Consider the following 16,884-nt stretch of genomic DNA (forward strand, 5'->3'; position numbering starts at 1 on the left):
ATTTATTACCCTCCAACAAGCTGGATACTCATTTTATCAACCATGGAAGGATGGAAGGCTGAGTCAACCTTGAGCCAGCTACCTGAACCAATCAGGATTGAACTTGCAACCTTCAGGTTGTAAGCGGGAGCTTAGGACTGACTGCATGCTGCTGCCTTAACACTCTGCACCACACAAGACTCTTGGAGGATGAAGAAGAAGCATGGTGACTAGAGATGAGCGAGAGCGCTCGTTTAAGGCTGATGCTTTATGTGTTTTTTCCTCATAATCAACTTTATTTATATAGAGGGGGGTGTCAACCCCCTTTCCATGGAGGGCCACATTAGCATTATAGTCACCTTCAAAGGCAGTTTGAATTGTAAGACTGTATTTTAAAGAATATATAAAAGTCGGGTGGGGGACAGATGGACCAGAGCAAGGTTCTAGTCCAGAACAATTGGGGCACAAGTCCCCCAACACAAACATTTGACTCTAAACTGCAAGGTCAGAGAAAAGGAAAATAATGGGAGTCAGCAGAACCTGGTGATAGGTTCCCAAATAATCCCTTGAGCAGAACCCTTACTTAGTGGGTTAACTGACGGTATAACACAACATACTCTCTGATCCGTGCAGCAGGCTCACAGGATACAGACAGGCAGGATGGTAAAGAGGACCAGCCGGGTTGTACAAGCTGCCTCACGGCCTGAGCTTCGGCACGCAGCACTGCACTGCATGATAGGCTCAGTGGGAGCAGACTAAAGGCTCCAGGGGCTGCAGTAGCAACCACAGTGCTGAGTCTGCATGTACCTGACTTCACAATGTATGACCATGATGGCAGTCGTGATCCCAATACCCAGCAACAAGTGGCAAACAAGTCCACAGTGCTCCAAAGAGTCTTCCCAGCACAGCTCAGGACCATCTGATGTAGAAGAGACTCTTCTGCGTCCAGAGGAGAAGAAATTGTAGCGGGTTCAGCTGAGAAGAATCGTTCACACTGAACGGAACTCTTAAAGGGTTTGACTGTTTTGGTTTGCTCAACACCAGTTGTTACAATATATCTCATAGAGACACATAAGAGTAACAGTACCAACTCGAATCTTGTCCCGGGAAATGTGGAGCGGGCTGAGTATTCCCCAGAGAAAGTTCTTCACAAGCCTGAAGTTGGTGCGTCCCACGCTCCAAGAACTGTCCACCAGTAGGACGATGTCCCACTCCAGCGCCGTGTCACACTGGTGCATCAGTCCTGAAGAGGGAGAGACAAAGGCAAATCAAGAAGAGGTGATGGACCCTGCTGGGCTGCTGTCAGGCAGTGGCGGACGCTCTCACCTCTTCGCGGGCTGCCAGGTGTAGCAGGAGCGTCTCTTTCCATCTTGGAGGAAATCTTCTGAGTAGGTCTGGGAGCTAGGGTTGTATGCTGGGAGCCGTATCTCTTCACATCGGGCCCCTGTGGTTTGGTGCTTTGTGTAAGCAGATAATGACTTTCTGTAGTTGTCTCTAGAGAGGAAGAAAAGTTGATTAACAAATTCGACTTTCTGTAAGGTTTAACCCCTTAAGGACACAGACATTTTTTTACTCTTTTTCATTTTTGGTTTCTCCTCCCCACTTTCAAAAAAGCCATAAAGCCTTTATTTTTCCATGGCCCTACCCATCTGAGGATTTCTTTATTTCCGGGATGAGTTGTATTTTTCAATAGTACATTTAATGCACCGAAAAACTTTTAAAAATTGCTAAGTTGTATGACAGAAAAAAAAAGTTTTGCTATTTTTGCTGTATCTTGTTTTTATGGCATGCGGCAAAAATGACAAGCGAGCTTGATTCTGCAGGTCAGTAGGATTACAAATTTTATAAAAATGTTTACTTTGTACTACTTTTACATTTTTTTTATTATTTTGTCGCCATCTTCCGACCACCAATGGTGCTGTATGAAGGCCTCTTTTTTGTGGCACAACCTGTAGTTTCTATTGACATAATTTCAGGGACACATGACTTTCGTATCACTTTTTATTACATTTTTTTCTTGTATACAGATTGACCCAAAAAAACGTAATTTTGGTGTTGCGCTTTTTTTTTTCCTATGGTGTTCACAATAATACAATATTTAAGTTGATCACACTTTTATGGACACGTCGATGCCACATATGTTTATTTTTTTTTGTTCTGATCTTTTGATGTTAAAAATAGGAAAAGTTTTTTTTGTTTGCTTTTAAATTACTTTTATTTTCTGCAATAATTTAAAAAAATGAACTATTTATTAGTTCTTTTTTAGTCCCCATATGGAACTTGAACTTGTGATTCCCATCTGTTTACTTATACAATATAATGCAATATTTCAGTATTGCAGTATATTGTATTTCTGCAGGCACTCTATTAAGATGTGCCATAGGCATATTTTAATAGGGAGAAATACACGGCGGCCTCAGGCTGCCATTTTGCGGGGGGGGGGTTGCTCTGGAGACAGAGGACGCTTGCCCCCTTTATTGGGCCTTTTAGCGGCTTCTAAATGGTTGCAAGCTGCAATCGAAGTTACTTCTAATCGCGGTTGTTGCAGGCAGGTGTCGGCTGTCACAGACAGCCGACACCCTCCATGTATGGAGCAAGCTCGGCTCCTGGGCTCGCTCCATACAAACCTTGCCGCTGGAGGGCATACATGTATGTCTTTGGCGTTATAGGGTTAAGCCATACAATGTAAAAAATGTCTCAAAAGAAAGTGAGAAGTGCGAAAAAGGAAAGAGAAGAGATATTGAAGAGAGGATATCAGAGAAAGAATACATAAGAGATGAAAAAGAAAAGAGATGACGAATGAGAATCAAAATAAAAAGGTAAGAAGAGACAGAAAAGTAGAACGGAAGACAAGTGTGAGGAGGAGAGAAAAGGAGGAGGGAGCAAGTGACCATAAGAGAAGGAGCGAGTACCCACCGAAAAGCCACAAAACAAGAACATGCTGTAACAGAAAAGTATCATCTTCTGCAAATCAAGGATCCCTCAAAGCATCATGGGACATATGTGTCTGGCGCCTGTATGCACTATATATCTATTATTTGCTGTCTACATCCTTCCAATATTATTCTGACCTTATATCTCCTAGTCAGCACCAATCCGTCCTCTAGAAGGAGTGTATATATATATATATATATATATATACATACACTCATTGTCAGTAACATCCCCCCCCTAGTAGGGGTATAGATATGCAAGGAACCTTTCTCTGTGTGATTGTAACGTTAATATAAGTAAGTGATTACAATATCAGAGCAAAAGGGTCATTTATTCTGGAGTACTAATCCCTTGTATGGAGGCTCTAGTACCCTGTTGTACCACCTCTAGCTTGGATACAAGATGTGATACAGGCAGGCATGGAGGCTCTAGTACCCTGTTGTACCGCCCCTAGCTTGGATACAAGATGTGATACGGGCAGGCATGGAGGCTCTAGTACCCTGTTGTACAGCCTCTAGCTTGGATACAAGATGTGATACAGGTGGGCATGGAGGCTCCAGTACCCAGTTGTACCGCCTCTAGCTTGGATACAAGATGTGATACGGGTGGGCATGGAGGCTCTAGTACTCAGTTGTACCACCTCTAGCTTGGATACAAGATGTTATACGGGTGGGCAGGGAGGCTCTAGTACCTTGTTGTACCGCCTCCAGCTAGGATACAAGATGTGATACCAGCGGGCATGGAGGCTCTAGTACCCTGTTGTACCACCTGTAGCTTTGATACAAGATGTGATACCAGCGGGCCTGGGAGGCTCTAGTACCCTGTTGTACCACCTGTAGCTTCGATACAAGATGTGATACCAGCGGGCCTGGGAGGCTCTAGTACCATGTTGGACCACCTCTGGCTTGGATACAAGATGTGATACTGGGCGGGCTTGGAAGCTCTAGTACCCTGTTGTACCGCCTCTGGCTTGGATACAGGATGTGATACGGGTTTGCATAGAGGCATACAGGTTTTGTATTATATCCTTCAGCATATCCATCCACTATTGCTGTAACTTAGCCTCTAGATTGGGCAAACTGTCAACATTGGTGTCACAGATCGTCCCATACATCTTCTATTGACGATAAATCTTCCGACCAGGCAGCCATGGAAGTGTGACAATGCTGTGGGGGCTCCTGTGACCCCCTTATGTGTACGGTTGAGCATTATCCCGCTGGAAGCCGCCATGAGAGGAACACATGTGGCTGCAGGATGTCCTGAACATATCGCTGAGCTGTCATTGTCCCTCGTACCACTACTAGGGGGACTGACTGTATGCGATGCTCCCCCCCCCCCCCCATACCATCACAACAGCAGGGGGCAGTGTGCCACTCCACAGAAAAGGCAGGATTGAGGCGCTCACACCACAATTTGTATATCTGCTTCAGGTGGAACTGCATGCCGAGTTTTGCAGCAGAACAAAAACTCCTTTTTGGGGCTTCTTTTTTTTTTTTGACAAAGACCGTATAATCAGACTTTTCCTATTCTGAATATCCACAAGGTAGATTTGCAATATGTGAACTTACTGCCCTCTTATTTACTGACATCATGACCATGTTCCTACTTTTTTACAGTTTTTATATGAATTTGATTTAATAAAGATGGTATTTTCGGGGCTATATTCTTGTTTTGCGCTCGCTATTTTATTATTCCACAGAACACCACATTATATTGTTTAAGGTCCCATTTCACAGGATTTGTAAGATAAGAGGAGAAGAAAGCAGATGAGACAAGAGAAATGAGATGCGAGAATAAAAGTAGAGCAGCAAAGTTATATGGAAGAGCGGATATGAGAAAAATAAGCATAATAAAAGGAGAGATGAGAGCAAAAGAGAGAATAGAAGACAGAAAGCAAAAGGAAGGGGAAAGGAAAGAATAGGGATCAAATAAAAAAGGAGAGCAGAGAGAAAAACAGAGAACAGAAGACAGAAAGCAAAAGGAGAGAGGAGGGAAGATGAGATTAGAGGAATGGGAGACGTAAGAAAAGAGTGGAGAGATGAGGAGAAGGAAAGAAAGGAGGAGAGGGGATCACAGAAGAAAAGAGGGGAAGAGATCCGAGAAGAGGAGCAGAGAAAAGAAGGAGAGGAGAAGAGACCGAAGAAAAGGAGAGTAGACAAGACTGGAGAAGAAGAGAGAAGAAAAGGAAGACCAGGGAAAATGAAGAAAAGACCAACAGTAAGAAAAAGAGAGAAGAAGAGACCAGAGAAAAAAAGAGGAAAAGAGACCAGTGACGAAAAAGAGGAGAAGAGACCAGAGAAGAAGAAATGAAAATAGACCAGAGACGAAAAAGAGGAGAAGAGACCAGAGAAGAAGAAATGAAAATAGACCAGAGACGAAAAAGAGGAGAAGACACCGAAGAAGAGGAGAGTAGACAAGACTAGAGAAGAAAATGAAGAAAAGACCGCAGAGTAAGAAAAAGAGAGAAGAGACCAGAGAATAAAAGAGGAAGAGACCAGTGACGAAAAAGAGGAGAAGAGACCAGAGAAGAAGAAAGGAAAATAAACCAGAGACGAAAAAGAGGAGAAGACACCGAAGAAGAGGAGAGTAGACAAGACTGGAGAAGAAAATGAAAAAAAGATCACAAAGTAAGAAAAAGAGAAAAGAGACCAGAGAAGAAAAGAGGAGAAGAGACCAGAGACGAAAAAGAGTCGAAAATAAAGTAGATACAAAGAAGACTCCTGAAAAGAAGAGAGGGAAATAGACTAGAGAAGAAGAGATCTGAGTAGAGGAGCAGAGAAAAGGAAACTAAGTAAAAGAGAGGGGAAGAGACCAGGGAAGAAGAAGAATAGAGGCGGAGAGAATGAAAAGAACAGAGAAATGGTGGACAGAAGATGGGAAAGGAAGAGACAGGAAAATAGGAGAATATAGGAGAGAGATATAAACTAAAAGAAACCTTACAGACCTGTCTCAGACGTGCTGCTCTCTGTAGGTGGGGATAGGTCCATCTCAGGGGTCCTCAGAGTTGGAGTCACTTCTAGTTTCTTCTTATCATTCTTGATTTGAGCTTTCAAGTCATCAACTACACTCATATAATGGACAGATGGACACAATCAGTTATAAACATCCTCATACATCCACACAACTCAGACTGCAGAACCCCAAGATTACCAATCATCCCCATAACCATTTCTCTGAAGGTTCCTAACTATGTTACGCATATAACTGATGAATTTCTAATGCCATTATCCAAGATTAGAGAAACACATACACTTTCTTCCAGAACCAGCACCACACTGTCCAGGGGCCATGTGTGGTACTGCAGCTCAGTCGCACACACTTCCAGGTGCATTATTAGACACAGCCCTTGGATAGGGATGGTGCTGTTTTTGGAAGATAAGCCATGTTTCACTAAACCTTTACAACCCCTTTAATACACTTTCTGTGGTCCATAGAGGTCTACTGTTTGTGGTTCTTTATGCTGTGTTCCCCTTTAATTCCAGACTACTTACTGATAAATCTCTTCTTTGCTATCAGGGTATCATTCTCCCCCTGGATCACATGTATCTGGAGAATATACTCCTTCCCAGGGTCCAGACCACCTACTGTCACTTTGGGGGTCTTGGTTTTCAGCATTACCTCTTGCTCTGGGTCCCCTGAAATCACAGAGAAAGTCTTGGTCTTGGTTGGTTACAAGTGATGCAGAGTGAGAATCCCATTAGCCTCCATTATCTCACCTGTCAATGGTTTGACCAGGACCTTGTATCCACTGCTGAGTCCTTCTGCCTCCCTCCATTTCATCTGTAGTCTATCCTCAGCAAGAACCGACAGTCTTAATCGACCAGAGCCTTTAAGAAAGGAACAAGGTGTCTGTAATGCTGGCCTTAGGTTTAATGGCCCAAGTCAATAGAAAAATGTATATATATATATTGTGACCTGTATTCTGCTTGTACAGATAGCAGCAAGATAGCAGCACATCCACAGCAGAACTAAGCTCATAACATAAATACAGCACCAGAGCCAAGCTCAGTACATAAATACAGCACCAGAGCCGAGCTCATAACATAAATACTGCACCATAGCCAAGCTCAGTACATAAATACAGCACCAGAGCCAAGCTCAGTACATAAATACAGCACCAGAGCCAAGCTAATAACATAAATACAGCCCCAGAATCAAGATTATAACATAAATACAGCGCCATAGCCAAGGTCAGTACATAAATACAGCACCAGAGCCAAGCTCAGTACATAAATACAGCACCAGAGCCAAGCTAATAACATAAATACAGCCCCAGAATCAAGATCATAACATAAATACAGCGCCATAGCCAAGGTCAGTACATAAATACAGCCCTAGAACCAAGCTCATAACATAAATACTGCACCAGAACCAAGCTCATAACAAATACTGTAGCAGAACTAAACAATTGTGTTATAGTAGCACCGATGCGCTGACATCAGAGCAGATGAGATAGATCCAGAAGCAGTATGATTCATGTAGCTCCACAAGACGCTGCTGCATAGAAGAAAGACCTAAGGGAGGCGATCACCCCCAGCCTACATCTGCCTGGTTATTCCCTTCACAGGTAAGACCAGCCATGAGTGCCTAAAGTTTGACTGGAGCTTAAAGGGGGTGGCTGAAATTCTGGCTAAATAGGCGGAAGGCCTCTATTCAGGATCCTCATCTATTAGCCAGAGTGGAAAGCTGCTTCAAAGAGCGTCTCTCTCTCTCTCTAGAGGACCTGGCAAGATCACGCATTACATGGACAGCCTATTAATTTCACTGAGAACTGTGTAATACTTAATTTACCCTGTAGAGGCGCTGCAGGAAAACTGAACATTTGTTGCTAAATTCTTCTACAGATTGCAGCTGATCACCGAGGATCTCAGCTTGTCAATACACCGTTATTAGCTTATCAAGGAGAACGCTTCCAACAAATATTGATTTCCAAAATAGATGATCTATTCACGATACTCTGGACACTGTAGAAGCCAAACTGTATTATAGCCATTATATATCTTGCATATTCCATGACCTGAAGCTGCTGGGCCCCAATACAAAATCTGTAACGTGGCTCCCACCCACCATGGGCCATTTATAATACTGTGCCTTCTTATGTAGTAGAACGGTATTTGATCCATTTCTGGTATTGGCCCGGGTCCGGTTTATCTAAAACAGAGGAGGAGGACGCTGTATGTAGAAGTGAGGTTTATGTCATTGTGACATCTAGTGACCATTCTGAAGTCTACATCTACAATACAAGTTGCCCAAAAGTTGTTTTGTCTTTTTCTTTTAAGTATTATTGACCAGATAAGGATTTTTAAGGAGAAGCTGAAGCCAGAAATGGCTTTAAATAAAGTTATGAGAGTATAACTAAATAATGTAAGGACCAGCGGACGTGGATCCACTCAGTCATAAACTGATCTGGCTTTGAGGTAACACCTGACGAACCCCAGGCGGGATGTAGGCTTCACTTCGGGGTCCTTAGGTCATTATTCAGGAAGTGGTCCCAGTGCTGTGGCAACTGATCTTCCCTGTGCTATTGGGGGCATACAAGAATGCAGGCTATCTGTAAGAAGAGAGATGGTGAGGGAACACATAACTACCTTAAATGAATTCAAGTCTCCAGGTCCAGATGAATTACACCTAGGATACTAAAGGAAGCAGCGGAGGTAATTGCTGAACCACTCGTCATAATCTTTGAAAAGTCTGGAGAACAGGAGAAGTCCCAGAGGATTGGAAAAGGACAAATGTTGTCCCTATCTTCAAAAAAGGGAAGAATGTGGATGCGGGAAACTACAGGCCTGTGAGCCTGACTTCTATACGGGAAAGATTTTTGAACAAATTATGAACAGCATGTATGCATGGACTTGGATGAGAATGGAGTAATTAACCAGAGCCTGCATGGGTTTGTAAAGGCCCATTTAGACACAATGATTATCGCTCAAAATTGGCTCAAAAGCTGTCTTTTGAGCGATAATCATTGTGTGTAACTGCACTTACATCGTGCAGTTTTCGCTCTCCCATCGCTCATCGTCGTCTTTCAGCGTGCTGACGATCAGCCTTATCAGGGATTCACAGCGGGATACAGCTGATACTATTGTTTCAGCTGTATCCTGCTCCCTGATAATGGGCTGTATATGAAGAACAGAGCGGTCCAGCTGTGTTCTCCATACCCGGCACGGAGTGCTTGGCTGTATAACAGCCAGGCGCTCAGTGCAGAAAACATCTGGATGCAGAAGACAAGCGGAGACATCCCACTTGTCTCCTGCCTCCTCCACTCCAAGTGCTCAGCTGTATAACAGCTAGGCACTCGGAGTGGGGAAAACAGTTGGTCGCAGAAGTCAAGCTGGGACACCCCGCTGGTCTGCTGCATCCTCCGCTGGCAGCACAAGGTGATCGCTCATCTTGAGCGATCATTTTGCGCTGTAAATGACACAACGATGATCGCTAAAAAGTCGCTTGAGCGACATCTTTTGAGCGATTATCGTTGTGTCGAAATGGGCCTTAACAAAGAAGTCATGCCAGGCAGATCTAATTTCCTTCTATGACAGGACCACCGACTGGGTTGATCAGGTAAATGCAGTGGTTATAGTTTATCTTGACTAGTAAAGCATTTGACAAAGTATCTCATACCATACTTATTGAAAAAATGGCAAAATATTGGATTGACAAAGCAACTGTTAGGTGGATTCACAACTGGCTGAGTGATCGTACTCAAAGAGCGGTCATAAATGGCTGCACATCCAAGTGGAAGAATGTATCAAGTGGGGAACCACAAGGCTCTGTGATAGGCCCAGTGTTGGTCAACATTTTTGTAAATGATCTGGAGGAGGGAGTTGATGGGAAACTGATCAAATTTGCAGACGACACAAAGCTAGGAGGGATAGCTAACACTAGGGAAGAGAGAGGATTCAAAAAGATCTATAAAAGCTTGCACAGTGGGCAACGACTAACAGAATGGTATTTAACAAGGAGAAATGCAAAGTCCTACATCTGGGCAAGAAAAATGAAAGAATCACATACAAAATGGGAGGAACTGGGCTAAGCAGCAGCACATATGAAAAAGACCTGGGTATACTAATAGATCATAGACTGAACATGAGTCAACAATGTGATGCAGCAGCTAAAAAGGCAAACACAATTCTGGGATGTATTAAGAGGAGCATAGAGTCTAGACCATGTGAGGTCATTATCCTCCTCTACTCTTCCTTAGTCAGACCTCATCTGGAATACTGGGTCCAGTTCTGGGCACTCCACTTTAAAAAAAGACATAGAAAGACTGGAGCAAGTTCAGAGAAGAGTTAGCAAGATGGTGAGCGGTCTGCAAATCATGTCTTATGAGGAATGGTAAAGGATCTGGGAATGTTTAGCTTGCAGAAGAGAAGGCTGAGAGGAGACTTAATAGCTGTTTACAAATATCTGAAGGGCTGTCACAGTGCAGAGGGATCAGCCCTATTCTCATTTGTACAAGGAAAGACTAGAAGCAATGGGATGAAACCGAAAGGGAGGAGACGCAAATTAGATATTAGACAGTGAGGGGATCAATGAGTGGAACAGGTTACCACAGGAGGTGGTGAGTTCTCCTTCAATGGAAGTCTTCAAACAAAGGCTGGACAGACATCTGCCTGGGATGATTTAGTGATCCTGCACTGAGCTGGGGGTCGGACCCAATGACCCTGGAGGTCCCTTCCAACTCTACCATTCTATGATTCTATGATGCTACTTAAACCCTCAAGGACATGGTCTATTTTGGACCTAAGGAGGCAATGAATTTTTTCAAAACCATAACTTTTTTATTTTCCCATCGCCTTGGCCGTATGAGGGCTTGTTTTTTGTGTGGTGAGCTGTAGTTTTTATTGGTACCATTTTCGGGTACATACTATGTATTGTATAACTTCTGTTGAATTTTCTTGGAGGGCAGGGAGAAAAAAAAGCCTCAATTCTGCTATTGTTTTTTTCTTTTTTTTTCCAGTGTGAATCATGCAGCATTAATGACATGAACCATTTTTCTGCAGGATGGTTCGATTATGACAATACCAAAATGAGTTGTTTTTTTTTAGAATTTTCCACTTTTGCAAAATAGAAATCCTTTTTTTTGGGAAATTATTATTTTTCTTTTTATACTGTATTGAGGTTAACAGCAGAGATCGGTGTTCTCACTGATCCCCACTGTTGTAGCAGGAGGCGGGCTGTCAGTCACAGCCATCTCCCACTGCAGATGGCATGGACTCAACTTGCCATCCATGGCATGCAAGTACCAGCCGCCCAGGATGTAAACTTATATCATATAGCAATAAAGGGTTAAGGCTCAGGCACAGTTCCAGAGGGTGTGAACAGGAACGTAGTCAAGACAGTCCAGGTTGGGGCAAGTGGCACACCTCAGCATGAGGAACAAGGCAGAGGTTGGGTCAATGAGATCTAGTTCAATACAGTGATTGAGACCATAGGCCAGAAATCAGGGCAAGTAGTGGACATAAGCGTAGTCAGTATACCCCGCCGGGGCTAGGAGCAGAGCCAGGAACGTCAGGAATAGCCAATATCAGGAAATCAGGGAGTCAAAATAAAACTTGCAGGCACCTTAAGAGGACCAGAATGACCTTAATACTTAGGCACCCTCCACAGATGGAGGATGCCTTATATAAGGAGGGAACACTAGAGAGCTACATGACTAGATCTGAAAGTTGCATGCTGGCCCTTTAAGAGTGGGCTCAAGCACACACAACTATCACAGCCAACGTTGATGCGAGAACTGGGGTCAGCCGGTAGGGGAGGCCGAGAGAAGTAAGTCAGTGGCTGCACATTGCAAGAAATAACCAAACTTCTTTTTACTTCTACTTCTCTAAATTCTCTTTTGATGACGGGTTGTCTCACTAAGAAAACCCATTTTAAGACACTGTTTTAGGTAATACTTAATTAAAAGGAGGTGGGGGGTCCCCTGTCTTATTACCCAGAGCCAAGTGCAGCTACAAAGAGGTTCTGTCTCACTGGAGGACCAGGCACTTCCACGCAGTACACCGACAGTCCATTGGCTTTTATGAGCCTTATGTAATACTTCATTCCCCCCATGGAGGCACTGCAGGGGAATTAAACACTTGCTAAGTTTACAGATTATAACTGAGGGTCTCAGCAACAGGACAACCTGTGATCAGCTTAAGGGATTTTACTAATAAAAAACGGATTGTCCAAAGTGAACTCCTTCAGCTGAATGTAAATAGGGATGTTACCATCTGCTCACTTGCTTCTGTAGTGTCTTGAGAACATGGACATATTTTTCTTTTCATGTCTGCTCTCTTCTCCTCGCTTTCAAAAAATTAAAACTTTTTCAAAACTTTTTTTTTTATTTGAGTGCTACAGAATGTGCGCCTTCATCCACAGGAGCCACCACTCTGCAACCACTTGAATAAGGACCAGAGTGTTGCATTATGTATGATTGCCTACAAATACGTTTCTTACCAATTCTGTTTTGTCTCTGAGCGTATCAATAAAACATTGCGTCAAGCAGAGTGATTGCTGTCTGAGTGCGCTGTGATTATACTCTATGCTGTCAATATTGACGGCGGCACATAAATGGATAGTAGTGGGCTGTTTGCTGACAAGGATGAGCATGCGGCTTCCAAACGTCGTGCATATCCCAGGTACATGAACATTGGTTGTCGCCAAGGGGTTAATGGAGAGAAAGAAGAAAGAGACAGTAAGAGAGAGGAAAAAGAGAGAAAGGGAGAAACTAAGAAAGAGAAAGAATGTAGAAAAAAGAAAAAAAGAAAGAGAAGAGAAAATGAAGAGAAAGGATAAAAGGAAAGAAAACTCTGTAGAATTCCTTCTCCTTCATCTATCTTCTTTTACATCTGTCTCCTTCTTCCTTTTTCCTCTTCATCCTTCCTTCATCCTATTTCTTCTTCATCTCTTTATCTTCTTCTTTCTTTCTTTCCTCTTTCTTCCTTCTTCTTCTTCCTTTTCCTCCTCCTTACTCTTTATTCTTTCTTTTCTTCCTTCCTTTCTCTTTCTTTCCTTCCTCCCTTCCTTTCTTCCTCTTTAGGGCGAGCACCCACTGGCGTTTGCGTTTTCCGCGGGGAAAAAACGCAGCGTTTTCGCGGCGTTTTCGCGGCTTTTCCATTAATTTCCATGGAGAAAAATAAGGACACATATGCAACTGACAGTTCCTATGTTAAAAACGCAAACGCAACGCAAAAAAAACGCCAGTGGACAGGAACACATGTTATCTCTATGCCTGTGCAGGAAAAACGCAAAACGCAAAACGCAGGTAAAAAAACGCCAGTGGGTGCTCGCCCTTACTCTTTCTTCCTTCTTCTTCCTTTTCCTCCTCCTTACTCTTTATTTTCTTTTCTTCCTTCCTTCCTCTTTCCTCCTCTGTATTCTTTCTTTTCTTCCTTCCTTCCTTCCTTCGTCATACTTTCACTGTGGCAGAAGAATCGACTGTCCTTTAAATCAATGTTTTACTGTAATGATTCTTGTTTCTTTATTAAAAATCAACCTTTATTAAATACTATATTAAAATCCAAAAGAGACCAGACTGACAAACGCACAAAAATCCCTCTCAGCTAGTTGGTGAAAGGACAGTTTATCGAGACCATTCAGTATAGACTAATTCTGGAAAACCCATTGCATGACATGCAACATTGTATCTGTCACCTATACTGAGTAGGTGACATTCCAAAACGGTCATCCGGGTAAAGAATAAATTGGTTCCCAAAAGATGGAGGACCGCAAGAATTTCCATTCTTCCTGGAAAAACCTCTTACTGCGCGGCTCTGCGAGATCCTATAGTAGGTGAAATGTCGCCATGTTCTAATTAGTCTAGTAGAAGTACAGATACTGCAAGTTCTCCTACTGTATTCTAATTAGTCTAGTAGACATAAAGGGTGCTATCAAGGTTCAACGCATTTCCACATTAAGTATTGCTTAAAAATAGCAAAAGGAGAATTCACCTCCAAAAATGTGAAAGATACTAATCCAGTGCGGGGGAAGGGGGGGGGGGAGTTAAAGAGCTTCTGTTCAAAGGTTGGCTGGTATCTACAATGTTCCCTAATAGAGATGAGCGAGTATACTCGCTAAGGCTAACTACTCGAGCAAGTAGTGCCTTAGCCGAGTATCCTCCCGCTCGTCCCTAAAGATTTGGGGGGCAGCGGAGGGGGGAGCGGCGGGGAGGAACGGAGGGGAGATCTCTCTCTCCCTATCTTCCCCCCGCTCCCCCCTGCTCACCGCTGCAACTCACCTGTCACCCCAGCCGGCAGCCGAATCTTTAGAGACGAGCGGGAGGATACTCGGCTAAGGCACTATTCGCTCGAGTAGTTAGCCTTAGTGAGTATACTCGCTCATCTCTATTCCCTAACAGGTGCTTCCTATCCCCGCTCCCCTCCGCTGTTGTAGCAGTGTCACCAGCCTTGAAGGTAGTCTGGCCTTTTTTTGAATCATTACAGGGCTATTATTGCTCTTGCCCAGCGCTCCGCACCTGTGTTAATGGGGTTCGGTTTGAACTCATCTGAAACAAACCAAACTTTTTGCTGAGATTCAGTGAACCTTCTGAACCAAACTTTACAAAGGTCTCTCATCATTAGAGAAAAGAGAAGAGAGAAAGAAGAGAGTAAACAGAGACAAGAAACATGAGAGATGGAAGGAGAAGAGAAAAGGAAGAAGTGATGAAATGAGTATTATATTTATATGCTGGAGTGTCTGCTGGCCGCACTGCTCCTCTGACTACCTGATACACTGTGTATTAGTACGCATCATTAGTCTAAGGCACTACACCTGCTTTGATTGACTAGCGCCCATGATCAGTGCCGGCCAGTCAGAGCGGCATACGGTGTCTTAAACTAATGATGCATACTAATACACGTTGCATCAGGTAGTCAGAGGAGCAGTGCGGCCACCCCTGCTCTCCAGGCCGGAGGGCCGCTTTAAGGGTATGCTCCAACATTAACAGATTTGGTGCAGATTTTTCCACTGCACACCGAATGTGTTATATTTCCTTATTGAATGGCTGTGATTGGTTCATCAAGTGCTGGCTCTGACTGGCTGAGCCATGGTGCTTGAGAACCAATCACAGCCAGCCCTTCCTGGAGGCAGGGATTTTGATCCTCCAATCCAGGAAGGGCTGGCAGAAGACTTAAGATAAGTGCCGGAGGTGAGGAGGAGATGTGCGCCAGAGATGACAGCGCCTCTTAGGAGATGTATTTTTTGTTTTTTTGATGCAGCCAGGACTTGGTTTAGGGCTTTATAGTAGGATTTCCTACTGTAAAAGTTGCATCGCACCGCATGAAAACAGAAAGGAAGGCTCCATAGGGGAACATGAGCTACAAAAAAATCACTGTATAGAGTATGCCGCGATTTTGTAGTCTCGCAATGTCGCAGGCTACAAAATATCGCTCGTGTGGAAGAACCCATAGGAAAGCATGCGCTCTACATACATGCAACTTGTAACTCGTGTGGAATCAACCTTATGGAGCTGAGCTGCAGTACCAGACATAACCTGTAGACTGGTGAGGCGCTGTTTATGAAAGAAAGCGGCCATGTTTTTCTACAATAATCCTATTCGACCCCTTTAAGGCTATATACACCGGTATATGGCCAAGGGGTGAGTTCAGACTCCGTCCATCCATCACAGACTCTATATTGCAGCAGGAAAGGTTCTCGATGACAAAGTCTCCTCCTCATTAAGACTTTAATAGATGCCAGAGCCCGACACCCGGGAACGCGCGGCCTCTATTTTGAGCAGACTGAACTTTTAGTGCAATTTGTATTATAAAATGGAATAATCAGTTTCAATTACCTTCAGCCGAGTGCCATAATTGGCTGTAACCGGCATCAAATTGGCGAATCCTCCGCCATTAGCGGCGACAACCGCCAATGATGATGTATTAATAACGAGGGAAATTAAAACTTATAAATAAACGTGATTGGGTCGGGCAACATCACCAACGGGACAATTTCTTCCACGGTTCTTAAAGGGGATGTCCAGGACTAGAAAAAAAACCATGGCTGCTGTCTTCCAAAATTAGTGCTACACCTGTCCGCAGGTTATGTGCGGTACTGCAGCTCTGCCTTAAAGAAATTGGCTTGCAAGCTCTCTTGGTTCATGCACTGTTATAGATGAATGTGTTGTTTATACTGTGCAATGCATCAGGGCTATGTGAATTAAGTGCACATCCTCCCCATTCACTAGATATCTGCTTGCTGTCAGTGAATGGTAAGTTCTTGTTTACATTCACAGGCTGAAATCTAGTACAGATCTAGTCATTCTCACTGCTGAGGGTTTGTTACAATGGTATCCTTGAGATATATAGACAGGCAGTGCTGGCTTTAGGTCGGCTTCACACAAGTGAATTTGCGCATGCAGTACGCAGAGAATAAGACCATTGATTTCAATGGGTTAATTCACATTTCCGTATTTTGTGCGCCCATTTTGGTTGTACAAAAAAAATAAAGCGCGTTCTATTTTTCTGCATATTTGTGCACCAGTAGTCCCCACAGAAATTCACGGGGGTGTGCAAATGCGTGCGCAATACGCAAGGTGATGCGTAATTTCGCTGGAAAAAGAACACATCTGGAACTCATTAAGACTAATTAGCTATTTCAATCGGTGCGTCTTTGGTTGCCGCGCGCAAATGAAAATGCAAAAAGGACAGTAAAATACGCCGATGTGTGCGCAAACAAGCATTGTTCATTCCACAAATACGTAGAGCTCAAGCGAGCGCAAATACACATACGCTCGTTTAAAGGGCGCCATCTAACTTAAGGAGGTATTCGCATCTCGGCTTTTCATGGCCAAGATGGCAAAATCTGGAAGTGCTGTTCCGACCATCTATCGGAAAGAGATGAACGTTTAGCGCAGCGCTCTTTCCGTAGCTCTCATTGAAGTGAATGGAAGCTACAGAAACAGCATAGCACCGCGCACTACAGTACTCTGCTTCCATTCACTTCAATGAGAGTTACGGAAAGAGCGCGGCGCTAAACGGTCGTCTCTTTTGC

At 43.7% G+C, this 16,884-nt stretch overlaps 1 protein-coding gene across 2 annotated transcripts in view; it reads right to left on the minus strand.

Annotated features, from left to right (window-relative positions):
* Positions 1 to 16,884, minus strand: part of COL20A1 (collagen type XX alpha 1 chain) — an 88,174-nt gene that overhangs the window by 54,317 nt on the left and 16,973 nt on the right. For both annotated transcript variants that reach the window (XM_066586349.1, XM_066586350.1), the window contains exons 3-7: positions 6,630 to 6,740; positions 6,405 to 6,548; positions 5,858 to 5,974; positions 1,306 to 1,473; positions 1,067 to 1,222 (exon numbers count right to left, since the gene is read on the minus strand). In XM_066586349.1, coding sequence (XP_066442446.1) covers positions 1,067 to 1,222; positions 1,306 to 1,473; positions 5,858 to 5,974; positions 6,405 to 6,548; positions 6,630 to 6,740 — 696 coding nt within the window. The remainder of the gene's footprint in view (positions 1 to 1,066; positions 1,223 to 1,305; positions 1,474 to 5,857; positions 5,975 to 6,404; positions 6,549 to 6,629; positions 6,741 to 16,884) is intronic.

Source organism: Eleutherodactylus coqui, chromosome 13, assembly GCF_035609145.1.
Source record: "Eleutherodactylus coqui strain aEleCoq1 chromosome 13, aEleCoq1.hap1, whole genome shotgun sequence".
Taxonomy (NCBI): Eukaryota; Metazoa; Chordata; class Amphibia; order Anura; family Eleutherodactylidae; genus Eleutherodactylus; species Eleutherodactylus coqui.